At 38.2% G+C, this 19,176-nt stretch overlaps 1 protein-coding gene across 2 annotated transcripts in view; it reads left to right on the top strand.

Annotated features, from left to right (window-relative positions):
• Positions 1 to 19,176, top strand: part of Slc16a10 (solute carrier family 16 member 10) — a 115,903-nt gene that overhangs the window by 86,450 nt on the left and 10,277 nt on the right. For both annotated transcript variants that reach the window (XM_026395071.2, XM_077802066.1), the window contains exons 4-5: positions 11,062 to 11,205; positions 17,971 to 18,199. In XM_026395071.2, the coding sequence (XP_026250856.2) occupies positions 11,062 to 11,205; positions 17,971 to 18,199 (373 nt within the window). The remainder of the gene's footprint in view (positions 1 to 11,061; positions 11,206 to 17,970; positions 18,200 to 19,176) is intronic.

Below are 19,176 nucleotides of genomic sequence, written 5' to 3'. Positions count from 1 at the left end.
AGTGATATTTTCTTTGAAAACAAAATGGGTTAGAAGGTAACAATGATAGTCAACTTTAGTTTGGGCAGTCAGGGACAGCCTCTGAGGAGGTGACTGTAAACATATTCTGTGTGCTAAGGGCTAATTTAATTAGGTACTTAGAAGACAAAAAAGATAGCTTCCTATTGTCCTTGGGAAGCTTATAACAGAATTTCTCTGATCTATCTTTAAGGCCAGTCAACAGTTGACTTTTTTTATCCAACTTATTTTTATCTGATTTATTATATTAAAATCTGCATGTTGAGAATGAAAAATTCTTGCATACTTTGCTGTAGGACCCAAGCATTGTTTGTTTTTTTTGTTTTCCCATATACTTTAACTACTTAACTTTTCTAAAAATATACTGGTATTGCTCAGTTCTCATGTGGTTAAGTGAATGATTGGACATCTCTCTTTCACTTCGTCTCCGCTTCCAGATTTTTTTTCAATGGTGTCTATGCTTTTCTTGCTTTTCTAACCTTGCATTTATTTCCCTTCAGATCTCAACATCTGCTGCAAATTGACTATTCAGGTTAGTGAACATTTGCCCATTTTTCAGTTTTACACCATAGGCAGTATTCACCAGCATTCCCCTACTGAAATGAATAAGGATTTTTACTTCTCTGACCACTTGTGACTCATTAATGGTGAAGTTAAATATTTACAGAACACTCTCATCAAAACAAGCTGTTATTTTTTTAAAAAGAATTTTTAAAAAATAATATGCTAGCATAGGAACATTGCAGGAAGAGAAAACATAATTGATAAATGAGAAAGCTAGAAAACCGATCCCTTACAAATAAATTAAAGCAGAGATGCTGATTTTAGTGAGGAAGCAAGTTTGTCATGTGTTCCAAATTATAGTTAGCCAAAAACAAGTATTTATAGATCACTCAACAGTTTTTAGAAATGATGCACGTTTTGCTCAGGCATGAAAATTATCCCTAGAAGGTAGGCACCAATCTCTAAAAAATTTAAAATTGGTGGAGGAGAAAGAAATCAATAAAAACTTTTAAATACCCAATTTTAACTTAAATCAAGAAACTGCAGTAATGTTTTTTTGTTAGGCCCTTTATACTGTGTAATATATTCAGAGGAAGTATGGGAAAGGCTGGTGAAAACTGTGGATTTATTTACAAAATACTTTGGAGAGTTTTTTGTGGAAGTGTCTGTACACCTCAGGAAATACTAAAGAAGGAACAGGTAAGGGAGAGTGGACCTCCACACGATTAGGGGCAGCATCTCTTCTTCATTATTTCAGACCCAGTACCAAACGTGCCTGGTGCTCAATGTATATATGTATGTATGTATATGTATAATTTATTTATTTATTTAGTACTGAGGATTGAACCAGGGGTACTTAGCCACTAACCACATCCCCAGCCCTTTTTTATATTTTATTTTGAGACAGGGTCTCACTAAGTTGCTTAGGGTCTCACCAAGTTGCTGCTTCAGCCTCCCAAGTTGCTAGGATTACAAACATATGTGCCACCATGCCCAGCTCTGCATATGTTTTGACTGATTTCAGATTGGGCTTTTAGGCTGCTTAAGCTGCTAAAGTACAAGGTCTACTAATTGCTCTACTCGTGACTACTTTTACATTTTAACAGTACTTTTAAGTTCTTCAAGTACTTTTTTCTTTGCTCTTCAACATATAAAACCCTGAAGGCAACAAAATTTTTATCTCCATTTACAGAGAAAGGAGTCATGCAAATATAGTTAGGATAGGATAAGATTTAAAAAGTTATCAGAAATAAAAGAGACTTTAAGATGATATAGACTAGTTTCAATGTGGAGTATATTTAACAATATGTAAATGGTGGCAAGAGGTACACAGTCTTGCTGAGGTGACATAGTCCCCCTATTCATTGCACCTTCTCCCTGAAGAGTTGGGCATCTGAGGGTGACCATAGCCCAGCAAATAGGATGACAAATGCCCAAGCCCATCTCAACCCAAGAACACATCTGTGGAATTTAAAATGCTGCCATTTATTAATAATCAAATTTTATGATTCATTATAATATCCTTAGCATAAATCAAGTGTCCTTGTCCCTACTTAATCATTACCTCAGTTTATGAACACATGGTTTTCTTTAGTAGCTTCTTCATCCAGGGCTTTTCACAATTTAAGGCTTGTCCTTGCCAGCTTTTCCTCAAAGGAAAGTTCTTAGCTTCCTGTTGATGCCTTAAGCTTTAACTGTTGTTCTCTGCCAGGTATCTCCTTGTCCCCCTGTGTAGCCCTCAGAGCCTGCTCAGAATCCTGGGACTGGAATTGCCCAGGATTAGAAGTTACCTGATGCCCTTCCCTTCCCTTCCAATGAGGTGCTTTCTAAGCTCTGCATTGCTTTCACCTTCATAGCCACCCTGTAATGTTCCATCGCTTCCTTTTCTCTTCTGGGGGGAAAAAAATCCTAAATAATAAAAAAAAAACCTACGTACACATGATCTTTTAAAAATCATGTGTTCTACCCCACTTGGAATGAGAATAAGAAAAGGAGTAATTAGGATAGATAGTCTCAGAGATATGTTGAAATGACAATAGTAGAAGGAAAACTGATCTAGGCCTAATCCTAACAATTTTTAATCTTCAGTCAGGCCAAAAAAAAATTGAATTTGAGAATACACTAGGAAGAGATTCAGCAGTTGGTTGGCTCTTGGGATTAATAGAAAAGATCAACTCTATGTGCCTAACCAAGACTGGAGGGGAGAGGTAGATAGGGAGACTGGCAAAGTATCTTTCTAGCTAAAACACTACCTTGAATCTTAGGAAAGTTTAAAAAAAAGGTAGAATTTTCATGAAGGATTCAGTTTTTCTACACTTTGGAAGAAAGGGCAAAATTAAGCTGAATGAGAACTAATGCCCTAATTTTTTTGTTTTTCCCTCAAAAATCAGAAAAAATCAGCTGGGCATGGTGGCGCACACCTGTAATCCCAGGGGTTTGGGAGGCAGAGGTAGGAGGATCACAAGTTCCAAGCCAGCCTCAGCAAAAGTGAGGCACTAAGCAACTCAGTGAGACCCTGTCCTTAAATAAAATACAAAATATGGCTGGGGATGTGGCTCAGTGATTGAGTACCTCTGAGTTCAATCCCCAGTACCCCCACCCACTATCCAAAAAGATTTTCAGAAAAATCAACTGGGCATGTTGGTGCACTTCTATAATCCCAGCTGCTTATGAGACTAAGACAAGAATACTACAAGTTTAAGGCCAGCCTCAGTAACAATGAGACCCTGTCTCAAAAAATAAAAAGGGCTGAGTATGTGGCTCAGTGTGTTAAACATCCCCGGTTCAATCCTAGTACCAAAAAAAAAAAAAAAAAAAGGAGTCAAGAGTAAGTTTAAAGAGCATACTCCTCTCCTCCTTTCCTTTAAAATAAATGCAAAACATGTTGTTGCCTCAAAAGAGCATCAATCACAAACAGAAGTCATTTCTTCTAAGACTTTATAACCACTTTGTATTTTCAAAGTGCCCTACTGATGTTTTGATGCTAGTTGCTTATGCAGGGAGGCTGCAGACCAAGGCTGAACCCTGGTGCCATCCTTAGGATCACTGAAGCAGCAGTCCTGTCCCACTTCTTCACAGACAGGCTCTGTTTTCATTCAAATCCATTGTGTTCATGTAAATTATCTAGGAACTGGGGACCTGAGAGTGGTGGATCTGGTGTGCCAGGAGTGAGATTCCAAGAAAAAACATTTTAGAATCAAATCCAGATTTCGGTGGAATGAATAAAATTTAAGCTGAATTTAAGGCGTTTAACAGGTTAAATACCTTTAATCACTCAGGAAGAAACAATATTCTTTTGGTAACTTTAAAAATATGTGCACAGAAATTGACAGGGTCACTAAGTGATTTCAAGTTGCCTAAAAATTCTAGAGGTTTCTTTTCTTTATTTTTTATTTGTTCTTTTTAGTTATACATGACAGTAGGATAGGAATTTATTTTCTATTTTAAGATAAATTCTACCCTAAAATTTTAACAGTCAGGGTTATTGAAACTGGCATCTGAATCAAGTAGAGTATGGTTGATAATTCCTCTAGAACATTTTGCTAAATTTGATCTTATCTAAAAGATGCAGTGTCAAGGATGTTTTACTTATTTATCTTAATCCATGGAAATTTATTTTTAAGAAACCAGAAAGGGGGAAAAATAACAAAGGCTTTTAAAGACTTTAGTATTAGAAAATATTTTCAAAATTTTATCAAGGCTTTTCAAATCATCCGTCATCTTTTCTACACTCTTCTTTCTCTACTCCTTCTTGGCTGTTAAAATAATCTTTATTCCAGAAACTTTTTATTTCTCAGTCCCGAACTTTTCATGTCTTAACAGTACCATTGTCATTTTCAACACTGTGGAAACCCATTTTAATGAGATGGAAAGTCTGGCTGTTTAAAAAAACAAACAGAACCAGCTACTGCTGCCTCCTAGAGTCCTGTTAGACCAAAGTTCTGCTCTCCACCATTGGCCATTGAGAAGGTAGTGCACACCTCTGCCTCAACTTCAATTACAAGAAATATGTCATGTGATAACAGACACTCGGCTGCCTAGAGATGTTGGTCCTTACAGATGTTGGCAAGCAAAGAAATTTCTCCTTCAAGTGCATCTTAGAGATGTTTTAGTCTCAAAGCACAGTTGACCAGATTTAACTAACTAAAATGACATTTTAGGTTTATCTGATCCATGATTATCTATCAATGGTCACTGAAACATTTCAGTGTTTTGGTGTAAATGGTTTAATTTTATGTACCCAAATTTCTGGAGTCAGTTTTCATTGTCTCACTTGGCTTCCTAATACATAGTGCTTGTGCAAAACTTCTAAGGAGCTGGGCATGGTGGCACACACCTGTAATCCCAGCAACTCTGGAGGCTGAGACAGGAAGATTGCAAGTTTGAGGCCAGCCTCAGCAACTTAGTGAGGCTTAAGCATCTTAGTAAGATCCAGTCTCAAGAAATAAAAAGGGCCAGAGATGTGGCTCTGTTGACACAGTATCCCTGAGTTCAATCCCCAGTACCAAAACAAAAAACAAAAACACAATAACAAAAAAGAAAACCCTTCCTGATTAATGACCCACTGGTTTTAATTTACTTTCTTTTTTTCTTTCTTTTTTTTTTTAAAGCAAAAATAGAGAAAACAATAGTTGTTTTAAAAAGAAAGAAAAAGCAAACCAGGCTTTCTCATTCCATTGGGAAGATCTGTTAGTCCAACTTTGAAGTCAAAGGGTAGTGTTGAGTTTTTATTTGTAACAAATTCTGAGATTATCCATTAACCACTCCAGCAGACTTTCTACTCCCTTTCAAACATATATCTTTCTTTCTTTTTTTTCTCTTTAAAGAGGCCAGGCTCTTTTCTTTGAGTTTACCTTTTTTAAAAAAGTGTACCTATGAAAAGAGGTATACCACCATTTCCATGAGTTGGAGATAGAGTTATAGAATAGCTTTTCAAATGTTAGATGACTGTATTCTCAGAAATTACTCTATGCTACATGCAAATGAGATGTAACAAGCTGAAGTTGATAATCTCTGATGTGAACAACAATGAGTAGAAGTGCTGTGAACTTAATGTCCCTATTGGAAAGTAAGAAGTTGAAATCAGTTTGAATACCTTAATCACAGAGCATATTATATGGCACTTACTAACTCATTTTGGGTGTACCTTGTAAACCTAAAAGATACAAATCTCCTCCTTCTCCAAAAGAGTGTATTCTCCTAGACACAAAGCCAGTGCACATGCCTACCCATCCTCCACCCCTCGGTACTGTGAGGATATCTACCTGAACAGGAAGGGCTGACAGATAATCAGGGAATTAAAATCATCACAAAAAGGACAAATGGGTGATTAAAATCTTTTTATCTTTCAAAGAGAATAGTTAACAGCAGCAACAGTGAATGGGAAAATTTCTCTCTCTCAGTCTATTGTAATGCTCCATTTCACTTGTCTTTGCTGGAATTTCCTGGTCACCTAACACTTCCTTTGTTAACCCTTTGTACTAAGTCAGTCAGCTGTCACTTCACGTCCACTGTCAGAAATCAAGTTATTTTTGTTGTAAGAGTCTCCAGGATTTCTTCCCTTTTTTTCTTTAACTATATTTCCCTCAAGATGTGTAGTCTAACTTATATATACTGAAGTTTTGTCATATTGCTTATGCAATATATCACGTAAGTATTACATAAAAGAGATACAGCAAAAAAGTACTCATTCCCTTAAGTGAGAGTTGGAGGAATAATGTGGCTAGTGACCATGATGTATGGCCAAATAATCTTAGAAAACAGTACAGCAGATAATACTGGACCTTTTGGATCAGTGATATCTTTGCTTTACAAATGTGTACTGCCACTGGGTTTTACTTCATAGGTTGTACTATGGACATTCCTTTAACCTCTCTCATGGTCTTGAGTTCCAGACCATCTCGCCTTGGATTCCCAGTGGAAGAACACTATCTGATGTCTCCAACTGTTTTGTCTATGGCTCCTTTATAGGAGAGTGGTGGAAAAGAGAGAAGCTAGGGCAGAGGCCATTCCAGTTGAGATGGTTGCTTTCATAGGTTGCTGCCTCTGACCTCTCAAAAATGGGATCTAGCTCAGGGCTATAGTGAAGGAAGAGAAACTTAGCTTTTATTGCCTTGTCAGAAACACGTCATGTATACAGAGAGGTGTACCACCATTTATTTGAGTTGAAGATATTAAATGAGATGCAAATATATGTAACTAGTTTGTCTTTTCTTCTTTCCTGCATGGATATAGGATGATTATTTATTCTCGATATGAGTTCTTGGTTATCTTTGGATAGCAAAAACCAAATAGGGTTTCATTCAATCTGTAAATGGTTTCTATGGTCAGCAAAAGCTGTTGTTGCTTGAATGATGGAAGAATGTTTCAGGAGCAGGCAGGTTGTCAGTCAGCTAGACTTTCTTCATCCCTTAAGAGGTGTGCCACCCAGGATTAAACAAATGTTTAAGAACATAAATAAAAGACTAATTCCTGCCCTGAAGACACCCTCACATTCAAATAAAGTTAACTTTTTTTTGTTTACTTTTTGGTGTTGAACCCAGGGCCTAGTGGATGCTAAGGATAACCTCTCCCCTGAATTATACCCCCACCCTCCAAAGTTAACTTTAAACAACTTCTCTAAAAAATATTATCCCTTGTACAGAAAGTAGACTCTAATGTAAGTTTGGATTCATTTAAAATGTTAGGTTAAACAACCAAAAGTTAGATTAAATATAAAAATAAGCTGTCCAATATTTTCATGTCTACCCACATGACTGTTGGAAATACCAGTTGGGCCTAGAGTCATGTGTTCTGCTAAACATCATGCATGCCGGGCTGGGGATGTGGCTCAAGCGGTAGCGCGCTCGCCTGGCATGCGTGCGACCAGGGTTCGATCCTCAGCACCACATACCAACAAAGATGTTGTGTCCACCGAGAACCAAAAAATAAATATTAAAAATTCTCTCTCTCTCACTCTCTCTTAAAAAGAAAAAAATCATGCATGCCAGTGTCCAGAGGATGAAAGACAGGTAGAAACTCTTAGAATAGACAACAGCAGCCATGGGAAGCCCAGGCCCAAGTGGAACGAACACACCAGGCCTTGGTACAGCTGCCTTGGGAGAAAGGATCTCTAGCACCCTGAGATCCAGCACCAGGAGAGTTTGCTCCCCCATCCCCCCAGATTGCCTCACTTATTGACCAAAGAAACTTAGTACAGATTTTGATAGGGGGTAGGGAGGGAGTATAAGTAGTTGAAGTTCTTGCTTGATTTAAATGACAATGACAAGAGCAACACAGTTTAATGAAGTAAGGCCCTTTGTAGTTGAAAAGCTAAATTCCCACTTAAGCATAATTTGAATTTACCTCATTTACCCTTTTTCAAAATATCCCAAAAATTCCACCTTATTTATTTATTTATTTAGATTACAACATAGACTATAGGGTAAGGGTGGAAAAAAAATCACTAACAAAGAAGAATAGCAATTTGGTAAACACAAGTTCTTAGTTTCATCAAAAGGATGACTGGTAATTTTGGTCTATTGTGAATACTAAAAGATATCTCTTTAAAAGTTAAAAATATGAAAAGTACTTAAAGATAGGAAAGCCAGGCACAGTGGTGCCTGCCTATAATCCCAACCACTTGAGGATCACAAGTTCAAGGCCAGTGTGGGCAACTTAGGGAGACAACTTAGGGAGAAATAAAAAGGACTGGGGATGTAGTGCCATAGTAGAGCACTTGCTTGGCATGTACAAGGTCCTATGTTTGATCCCCACAATCACACACACATACACACACACACACACACACACACACGCAAAGTTACAATATATTTTAGCGCTACCTGACTTGAAGTAATACACTAGAGTCTGGATTCAAATTCCAAGTAAAGCCAATTAATACACAATAATGCATGATCAGGTCATTCATTTTCCCTCAGAACTCAGTGGAAATCTGATCTCCTTCAACTTGTCTAAAAGTTTGAAGTCACCTTAGTCAGCAGCTCTTATCTTCTCAGCCACAAGTGGATTTCTTTAAAAACCAATGCAAGTCATATTGTACTTTTAAGTTTTCTAGTAGCCACATTAAAAAAAAACATGAAATTAATGTTTATAACATATTTCACTTAACCATATGACCAAAACATTACTTTAACAGGAAATCATTATTAAAATTTTTTGAGATTATGCATTTTTTCCCCTACTGATGTCTAATTCCTCCATGTGTTTTTCACTTTAACAGAGGAATTGAGAACAATTAAGGATGGTTGTCAGGTTTCTACCATGGTTACAGGAGCCAATAATAGTCAAGTTAAATACAGGGTTGGGGGCAGTGAGCAGCATGACTCCAGGTGCCTTTGATACAAGCTGTTGGATGTCTGTTAGTCTACTTTGACATGGAAGAGTTGTATTGAGTGAAAAGCTACAAGGCTGGGTAGGAACACAGAATACTTATGGTACCAAATGATAACTTTAAGCAATAGTGATGTTAGAAAGTCTTTTTTTTTTTTCTCTCTCTCTCTCTTTAAATCTCACGAATGATGTGACTGATTGGTTGTGTGATGGGAATCAAACCCAGGGAATCATGCATGTTAGGTAAGCATTTTACCACTGAGCTAGGGTAGAGAATTAAGAACATATTAGCATGTTTAAGGGACATTGTGAATAAACCTGTCCTGGGCCTGATGGGATTAGTGCTGGGATCAAAGCTGGCCTCATGCAGTCTGCAGACATGTTTTGTTTGGCTTTTATAGGGTTGGATCACACAGTGTTCTAAATTTTAGTTAGGTGCCAACATTTCCACAGAAAATCCAGATTTCTGACTTTTTAATAAAAGGGGGTTGGGAGGTAGACTTGGCAACATTGCTGGTAATAATCCACTGAAGCATATGCCTTTCCTCTCCAATGAATCTGTTTTACTTCTTTATGTTTGTCTGGGACTTCTAGGCCAAGTATCAGTAGGTAATAAAGGTACAAAGATAAATTAGTGGCAGATTATAGAGGGCTTTGAATACCAAACCAAGAAGTATAAAATGTAGGCAGCAGGCAGCCTTTGAATAAGGGATTGACGAGATTAAACCCGTATTTAGAAGGATTTTTCTGGACCAGTGTGAAAATTGAGAAGTTAGAGAACCGTTACCAATTTTGAAAGGGGACAAAAAAAATGAGATGGTGTGGGAATACACAAATGAACTTTTAAAACATGCAAAGTGGGGTGGGAGGGGGATAAAAATCAAAATAGAAGCATCTCAAGGAGAGAGACATCATCTAGAAAGGCTGCATTGGAGCTACCTGGGCCATTGAGGTGGGTGGAATATTTGCTTGCAGAGTTCCCAAACTTAGGCCAGTGTTTGGTGTAAGGGACAGTGAATGTAAGGACATTCCAAATAGTCTTGCTGTCTGTGGCACCGAGATCACTGTAGTCATACTGTTCTAAGTGGATTGTGATTAAGGGAAAATATCTTCCCCTCACCCCCTTTTTCCACTTTTAGACCACCTGGCCCCCAAAAGATCCTTTTATCAAAAATGGGCTAAAATTAGAGCTGGGGTTGTAACTCAGTGGTAGAAGGCTTACCCTAGCATGCACTATGTTCAATCCCCAGTTCTGCAAAATAAGAAAAGACTAAAGTTAATAATCTGATAACTATTAACCATGTGCCAGAGAGGTTCTAAGTTGTTTGTTTACAGTACCAGGATTCAAACCAGGGCTTCATGAATGCTAGGCAAGTACCCTGCCACTGAACTAAACCCCTAGTGCTCTAAGTTCTTTTATTTAATCCTCATAAACACCCTTCAAATAGGTACTATTGCTATCTCCATTTAATACACTTAGGAAACTGGAAACTGAGACCCTAAAAGTTAAGAACTTACCCCAAATCACTCTGAAGGATGGGACCAGGACTTGAACCCAGACTTGAACTCTGACTTTCCAGAGGCTTAAATGTTTTAACCACTCTATGAAACTGTTCTTGTATCTGTTTTAGTGCTATACAAACAGACAACTAGGGGAACTTATGCTTTCATCCAGGAAGCTCTGTTGTAACTAATTTCAGGTGTATCAGTTTGATTCATGTCCCCTACAAAAAATAAAATTCCAGAATTGACTCTCTTTCAGGGGGCAGATAATATGCTGAGTCCTTGGGTAACCTTGAGAAAACAAGAGTATGTAGTACATTCAAAGATCTGTTCTCTTCTTTGAATGGCTCAATATTAGCTTATAAAGTATGTGCTGGTAACCCTCAACAGGAACAAAAACATTCTTACAAGAACTCATTTCTTTTTTGTGTAGGTGTTGTGGTGCTGGGGATTGAAGCCAGGATTTTGTGTATATTAGGCAAGCATTTTGTACTGAACTACATCCCCAGCTCTATTTTTTTTTAATCAAGCCAAATCATACTAGATTTTCTTCATTGTTTTTATGAAAATTTATGACAGAATAAATATTTTAATTGGGAAGAGAGTGAGAATCCATAACAGAGAAGGCACATGTTTGATGAAGCCTAAATCCTTGTTAACTTTTTCTACCATATTTAGTGTGGTTTCTTTCTCCTTGGTCTACAGCTGAAACACGTGAATGAAAGATTTCAAGATGAAAAACACAAAGAGGTGGTTCTCATGTGCATTGGCATCACTTCTGGAGTTGGGCGACTTCTCTTTGGCAGGATTGCAGATTATGTACCTGGTGTGAAGAAGGTTTATCTACAGGTACTTTCTTTTCTTTCACTCCTAATTTATTCCTATTGCCTGGTAGCTCATTAAATGAATGTAAATTTTAAAATTCTATAAAAAGAAAAAAAAAACTTTCTAGACATAACTTCCACAGGCAGTTTTTCAAGGACAATACCAGTCAAGATTGAGTTTGGACAACATGAGAAGTTGGCAATCAAACAATTTTCTTTGTTTTGTTAGGGAATTCTACCAAAATGTTTTTGCCCATGGCTTCTTCTAAGAAAAATTCTTTATTTTTGGCACAGTTCTCATAATCATGAACAGATCCAGTGCATTTTACAATATCTTATGAAATTTGGGGTGTGTATGACTTTTTGCCTGCTGGGTGTTGTGGGTGGGCATAAACAAATGCTAATTTCAGGATCATTCATGACACTTAGGCAACAGATATTTAAGTGACTCCTTCAAGCCAGAAAGTGTGCTACATGCTGCAGATGAAAAGTCTGTGATACTTAGCTGAAGGTCCCATGGGAAGACAGATAAGACAGTGTTACAGTACAGTGGAATAATGAGTATGTTATGTAGGTCTCCTGGGAAAATCTGAATCACTAGTTAAGAAATGAGTAGTAGTTAAAGGGCTGGGGGTGAAGTTCAATGGTAGAGCACTTGCCTAGCATGCATGAGGCCTTTGGTTCAATTCCCAGCACCATACACACATAGCAGAGGTGAGTGGTTGTTATATATGGATGGGAGGCTTGCTGGCTGGCTGAGTTACACAGTTAAGGAAGATAGGGAGGTGTATTCCAAACAAAGAAAACACGGGGTAAAGATGTGGAGATGTGTCTGGGAAACTGAATGTTTGAATGGAATAAAGAGAATAGTTGATGTTTGGGCTAGGTTGGGAAGGAACTTAATGTGCATGAGAATGGATGAACTTAATTCTGCAATCAGGAGTTGTTCACATTGAAGGATTTTAAGCAAGGGAGTGACATGAGTTGTGTTTTATAAAGATTAATTGGATAGAATGGAGTGGAGGAAGAGGGGCAAGAGTTGAGGAAGTCAGAAAAGGCCACATATGATTCTATGTATATAAAATGTCCATAGTTGGAAGATCCATAGAGATAGAAAGTATATTGGGTGGTTGTCAGGGGCTGGAGGGAAGGGGGGATTGGTGAGTAATTGATACTGTGTGGGGGATTTCTTTTCGAGTGATGAAAATGTTCTAAAATTAAATGATTTTGGTGGTTCTATGATGTTGTGAATAGTACCCATTAAATGGGTGAGTTTTATATGTAAATTATACACACACACACACACACACACACACACACGAGTGGAAGCATGGGAACTAGTTGGAGATTATTGAAGTAGTTTTAGCAGGAGAAGCCAAGGCAGAGATGCCAGGAGTAAATCAGGGATATGAGAGTGAGTGTTTGGTGGAGCCACTTAAACTGGGTTTGAGATTTGTGACCTGGGTAGCAGAGTAGATGAATTTCCACTCTTATCAGTGAAGGAGGATGATGAATTCAATTTTGCTGTGTCAAATGTCTGGTGCCTGTGAAGAAGCCAAGTTGAGCTTGGAGCTCCTGGAGGAGTATGGATAAGAGACTGCAGGACTTTGGTATTCATGGGCTTATGGAGTGAATGGAGGACTAGGGACCTGCAAGGAGACCAACAGGGAGTAGCTAGCTTGGAGAGAAAAATCCAAGAATAGAGTGTTTCTAAGGGCAGGAGGCCAGCACTACGTCAGTAGCTAGTGAGAAAGAGACTAATAGATCTTCACTGATTTAGCAACAGAGAGGCCATTAGTGACCTTATAGAGAACAGTTTCAATAGAGTGGCAAATACAGAAGATTGGACATGATTAATTGAATAAATGAAAATATAGACAACTGTACCCAGAAAACTTGGCTGCAGAAGGAAGGGAAAGGAGAACCATGAGGGGATTTATGATTTGGGGGAATAAATATTTTGACTCATGCTAGTGATCAGAGGCAGTATTTGAGCAGTGCCTTGAAGAAAAAGTAAAATTTGGAAATACGAAATTAAATGATAAAAGCATTTATTACAGATATATCCACTGAGGAACAGAGAGGCTGCCTCACCATGGGTGTTTGTGTGCATGTAGGTCCAGAAGGAAGTACAGACAGAGGTGGTGTGCAGTGCTGGGAATTAAACCCAAGCCCTCATGCATATTTATGCACTACTTTTAAAAATGTATTTATTGAACAATGATTGTGCCCCTCTTTATCAATACCTTACTATGGACATCCTCACTTATGGTTGTGTAGTGAACACGTAGCTGAATGTTCAGACTAGTTCCCAAGTGTCAAGAGAGCCTTCTAATGGGCATTTATTGTACTACAGAGCTTCATTTTATTTTTCAAAAAATTCTGAGTGCCTTCTGTGCCCCAGACACCAATCCAGATATAAAAAAGAGAGACATAGTCTCTAAGTTCTTGGAGCAGGACTTAGGCAGGAAAATGCTGGGTGTGTTTGGGATTCAGAAAACAGGGAGCCTCACAGAAGAGGTTGGAAAGCTGGGAAGGACAGTGATCCAGGCCTTGAAAACCAAGACAAGGACATTTTACTGTAAGTAAAGTGGGCCCTTGTTGGAGAGTGTTGGTCTGGTTTTACATTCTAAAACTACTGTACACGCGCTGTGTTTAAAGGGTGGATTAGAGGAAGCAAAGCAAGAGTGCGGGAGGGGAGGAAGAGCAAGTAGGAATGAGAAGTGGTCCAGGTGAGGGATTCTGGAGCCCATTCTAAGGCTCAGAGGATGGAGTCATGCTATATTTTATACATAAACATTCTCCAGAATAATTTCTGAAAGTTCTTTCCCCCTACACATGGGACAGGCAGGTCATTTGCAACACTTTTGTGAGGACATTTTAATACTTAGGTATTTTGAGTAATTTACAAAAGAAAATAGAACTTTCCTAACTTTCCCATATTTGGTCTGTTAGATGGCAGTGAGTTAAAAGTCAATATTGTGGATCAGATATTTTATTTTCAATGGAAAAGTTAGCCACAGACTGGCTTCTTTAAGCCCTTATGTAAATTTTTTTCATCCAAATGTAGGGCAGTAGTATGTGCTTGGGACACCCAGTAGTTTGTGCTGAGTCACGGGGGGATGACTGGATTTTAAAGAGGCTGGTGGAGGAGCTGGAAAGTCCTTAGGTGTGTCCTGGGACTGCTGGGAGCCACTGATGGGCTTCATTTGTAAGCACAGCAGCCCAAGAGACAACACAGCCCACCAACACAGAGCCCAAGGGTGCTCTACCACTGAGCTACACGCCCAGTCCTTTATTATTTTTTTATTTTGAGAAGACAGAATCTCACTAGGTTGACTAGGTTAACCTCATACTTGCCAACCTCCCACATCAGCCTCCTGAGTCACTGGGATTATACTTTCTTCTGTTTTTCTTGGCCGAAGATTTTTGATTCTTTGCTTCTTATTGGCTGCAGCAGAGTCCAGCTTTGCTGGTATATACATTCCTTTTTCTTCCTCCCTCCTTCCCTGGCTGCCTGCCTTTTGACCCAGTCTTTCTGGGCTGGAATGCCCTTCTGCTTATCTCCTTTTCATTCCTTCGTTGGTGGTGGGTTTTCTCAGACATACGTGCTCCAGACTTTTGTCTCTTCAGGGGGCTGTGGCAGTTCATTCTTCCTTTTTCCCTTGGAACCACTTCTGAGTAGCTGCTAGTCCTAGAACACTGGGTGACATAAACACACTTCACAGCTCTTCCACATTTTAGGACACAGTCATCTCAGGTTTGGGAGGCTGCAGAGCAGAGGAGGATAGGTTCTGAAGTGAGTGTCTCACTAGCAATTTGTCTTTAGAACCACAGAGGACAGTGGTGAAGATACTTGGTGACTGCTTATGTAAAGTACTAGCTCAGAGTAGATGGTGAAAAAATCCTTGCTTTTATCATATTTTAATAATCATATTAAATACAGAAGGAAGATCCCAATTTGGAACAGTTCTCAAGAAAGGAGACCGTGTTTTCCCTGAATTAGAGGTCTTTGCTTATAGACAATCTTTTGTTTAGGAATACACCTGGTACTTTTTGCTTAAAAGTTCTGAATTTGAACTTTCATCAAGATCCGAGTTCCAGCTATTTTTAACCTAGTAATTCTAAAGGCTGAACAAAGTCCACTGCTCCTGGTAGAAGGATACAACTGAATTGCATTATATAGAATGATAATAGTTAAAGGAAATCTTGCAAAGTTCTGGAGTATATCCTTCATTGGAGAGGAAAGGCTGTGTTTACCCTGCTTTCTTCCTACCACTTTTCTTAACCTCACAGGTCTGTCTTTCTAGTCATGATTAAATGACTACAGATCTATCTGTCTTAAAGGTGTAATTTTGGAAGGATGAAAGGTTTGAAGGTTATAATTGTGTATGAAAGGATTGAGCGGGGCGTGGTAGCACACCTCTAATCCCAGCTACTTGGGAGGCAGAGGAAGGCAGATGACAAATTTGGAACCAACCTGGGAAACTTAGTAGGACCCTGTTTCATAGGACTAGGGATGTAGCTCTATGGTAGAGGCTTGATTTGGAGCACTTCCATTGTGTCATTTCTGTATGACATGGACATATTGAATGTGGATATCATGTCCATGTGTGTGTGCATAGGAATGGGAGGGTTGCAAATCATTGTCAGGAGGTTATTCCTGAGGAGGAGAGAACATGGGTTGAGTCCAGAAGCAGGGAGGGAAGCCTTTCGTATATTACAGTGTACGTTTTTCTAAAGTTTGAATTGTTTAAAGAATATATTCATGAGTTACATTTGTAATTTATAAAGGATCGTGGATTTTATATCCATCTTCCTGTATCAATTTCTTATTCCACTTAAGATGCAGTGGAGTGGCCAGTGTTGTCCAATTTTGTTTTTTATTCCACATTAGCATTTTACATTTTTCTAAACCTTAGAATGAGAGTATAGACTTTACCAAATGGAAGCTAATTCTAAATAATATCTAAACACTTAACTATTCCCCAGTCAGAATACAAGTCAGAGGTTCCATAGTCTTATCTAGGCTGTGGCACTGGTGTGAAGGGTCAGATGCACAGTAGCACTCGTGTGCTATAGAGCACAGGTGAGTGGGCTCCTGGCAAAGCACTTGGAAAGTGTGGTGGCCACTGTTTGCTTCCAAAACAGTTAGCCACCTGGCTATGTGACCTGAATAGTTCCCTTTAGTTTGTGAGTGACCAACAGGACTTTTGCCAGCTGCTTTTCTGCCCTGGGTGTCTAGCTAGAGGATATGAAAGTCTGGAAACTTTATATTGAATAAACCTATTAGAAACAACACTTGAATCTAACTGCGCCAATCATGTGTCTGCACAAATGCCTTCTGCTTATTCAGGTGTAGCTCATTTTTCCTCTTGAGTTATACTTAGATTCCTGAGCCAATCTTAAACTGACATGTCTCCAAGACTCCAAGAATGGCTATCTTTGGATAGAAATGGGGAAGGTGGGCTGGGGATGCAGCTCAGTGGTAGAACACTAGCCTAAGCATGTACCAGGCCCTGGGTTCAATCCCCTAAATCACCATCCCAAAATAAATAAATAAATAAGAAAGCATTAAAAAAAACAACTTTTCTCTCATGTACATAAATTAAACTCAAGTTGCGCTTATTCTTCTAGAGCCTATGATATTATGACAAAAAAAGCTTCCTTGGATGCTTTTAAGAAAACAAAAGCAATATATACATCTAAACAGTCCTTTTCTTATTAAGGCAGTACAAACCTAGAAGAGAATTAAGGACCTCTGAATCCCCTATTTAAATTTAACCCGAACTGCTGTGTTTAAGAGAAAGAACAAAGATTGAATGTTAATGCCAAATTTATTCATCTTTCAAATTGTGTCCCAGTATATACAGATCAGTATTTGAGTGTGAACCAATATTTATTTTGGGAGATGATAAAGAGAGACTGGAGGCTCCTAGGGACACACCTGTAATCCCAGCTATTTGTGAGGCTGAGCCAGGAGGATTGCAAGTTCAAGGCCAGCCTGGGCAACTTAGTGAGGCCCTGTCTTAAAATAAACTTGTTTATAAAAAGAGCTGGGGATGTTGCTTAGTGTTAGAGTGCTTGCCTAACATTTGCAAGGTCCTAGATTCAATCCCCAGTATCTCTAAAACAGCATTTCTTCTGCTGATTAGTAAATTGTCCAGTTTTAATTAGTTTTTGCCTAGAAAATTTAGTGTCTATTCCCTTCCATTTTTGTACTTACTATACTTTGAACTCTAGAATAATTTATTTGCACTTACTTATTTAAATGTCCATTGCTTTATAACCCAAGGGTAAAAATCATCTCTTATTCATTATTGAAATGTCTGCATATAACACAGTGTCTACCAAATAGCAGGCAAAATCAGGAGTTTGATTCTATTAGCTAACGCTAGGTTGAAGATGTTTGGTGGTTCCAAATAAATATTCTGAACCTTATCTCTGGGATGATTCAACATATCTTTAATCTTTTCAAGTAAAGTATGATAGTTTTGAAGAATAAAAAATATCAAGTGCTTGATGAATGAATTTGAGCCAATTGAGCACTGACTAGGTGCAAGATCCTTAAACCTCATAATCTCTAGTCCAAGGATAAATTTCTTATAGATTCTGACTTCAAAGAGTTTGCAGTAAATATATAAATAGTTTATCCTTGTCTCTAATGGATATTTTAAGAAAATTTGAATGGAACTCAGGGATCTGGATATGTATTTAAGATTGAGGGGATGGGAAATAAGTAGGGTCACTTTTTCCAAAAACAGAGTTGACATACGGTCATCTATCCTAGGTACTTTCCTTTTTCTTCATTGGTCTGATGTCCATGATGATTCCCCTGTGCAGCGTCTTTGGGGCCCTCATTGCTGTCTGTCTCGTCATGGGTCTCTTCGACGGATGCTTCATTTCTATCATGGCCCCCATTGCCTTTGAGTTAGTTGGTGCACAGGATGTATCCCAAGCAATTGGATTTCTGCTCGGATTCATGTCTATACCCATGACTGTGGGCCCACCCATTGCAGGTAAATATAATGATTCTCCTGTATTATATTAATTCAATAGCATTTTCTATTTTAGGTCCTAAGCCTCACTAATGTAAAATACATTGTAATTTATCAATTACGGTCCTTTTATAACTATACTGAAAAAGTTTGCTGGGGAATTTCTCTTATCATTTCTAGCATCTAAAACAATAGAATGTATAAGAGTAAGCTTCTAGGCTTTAAATTTCCACAATTTCTAGGGGCTGGGGTTGTAGCTCGGTGGTGGTAGAGCGCATGTGTGAGGCACTGGGTTTGATCCCCAGTACCACATAAAAATAAAAACAAATAAAATGAAGGTTTAAAAAAATTTTCCACAATTTCTATACTTCACTTAGAGTATGCTTTGGAGTAATTGGGAACATGATATTTTTAAAAGATGAAGATTCTGAAAGATTTCTAAATATACATGCTTTGTGTAAGGGATTGATTATACATATACCCCTGAGGAATAGTTCATAAAATAATATTTAGTGTAAACAACTCTTCATCGACAGTAAATGGGAAAAATGCAGCATATCCATACAATGGAATATCACTAAGCAACTTTTCACTCTTTTATATCATATAAGCTTATCCACTGCAGATCACAAGTAGTGCTTTAGTAGGAATGGTGTTTGCTATCAGAAGTGACTGCTAACAGACCAAGAATAAGGGAGCTAACTGGAACCTTCCAAAGTGAACAGAATAATTATACACTGAAACTAGAAGCAAAAAGTCCTTAACCAACTAGAGGTTCTGAGGACATCATACTCTTAAGGCAAAATCTGATTCAGAGGATAAGGAGGTTGTGTATTTAGAGATATTATATATTTTTATTTATATCCAGAATGAATATACACATTCATTTCTCTGTGGTAGTAACTAACTAGATAAATCCTCAGCTATTTATTTAACAAAGTCAGAGAAATATTCTGTGTAATATATTCCCTGAACATTTTAGATAACTATGGTTATAT

Source organism: Urocitellus parryii, chromosome 8 (assembly GCF_045843805.1).
Source record: "Urocitellus parryii isolate mUroPar1 chromosome 8, mUroPar1.hap1, whole genome shotgun sequence".
NCBI lineage: Eukaryota > Metazoa > Chordata > Mammalia > Rodentia > Sciuridae > Urocitellus > Urocitellus parryii.
The sequence above is the reverse complement of the archived record's forward strand: the minus strand, read 5'-3'. Positions and strand labels throughout refer to the sequence as shown.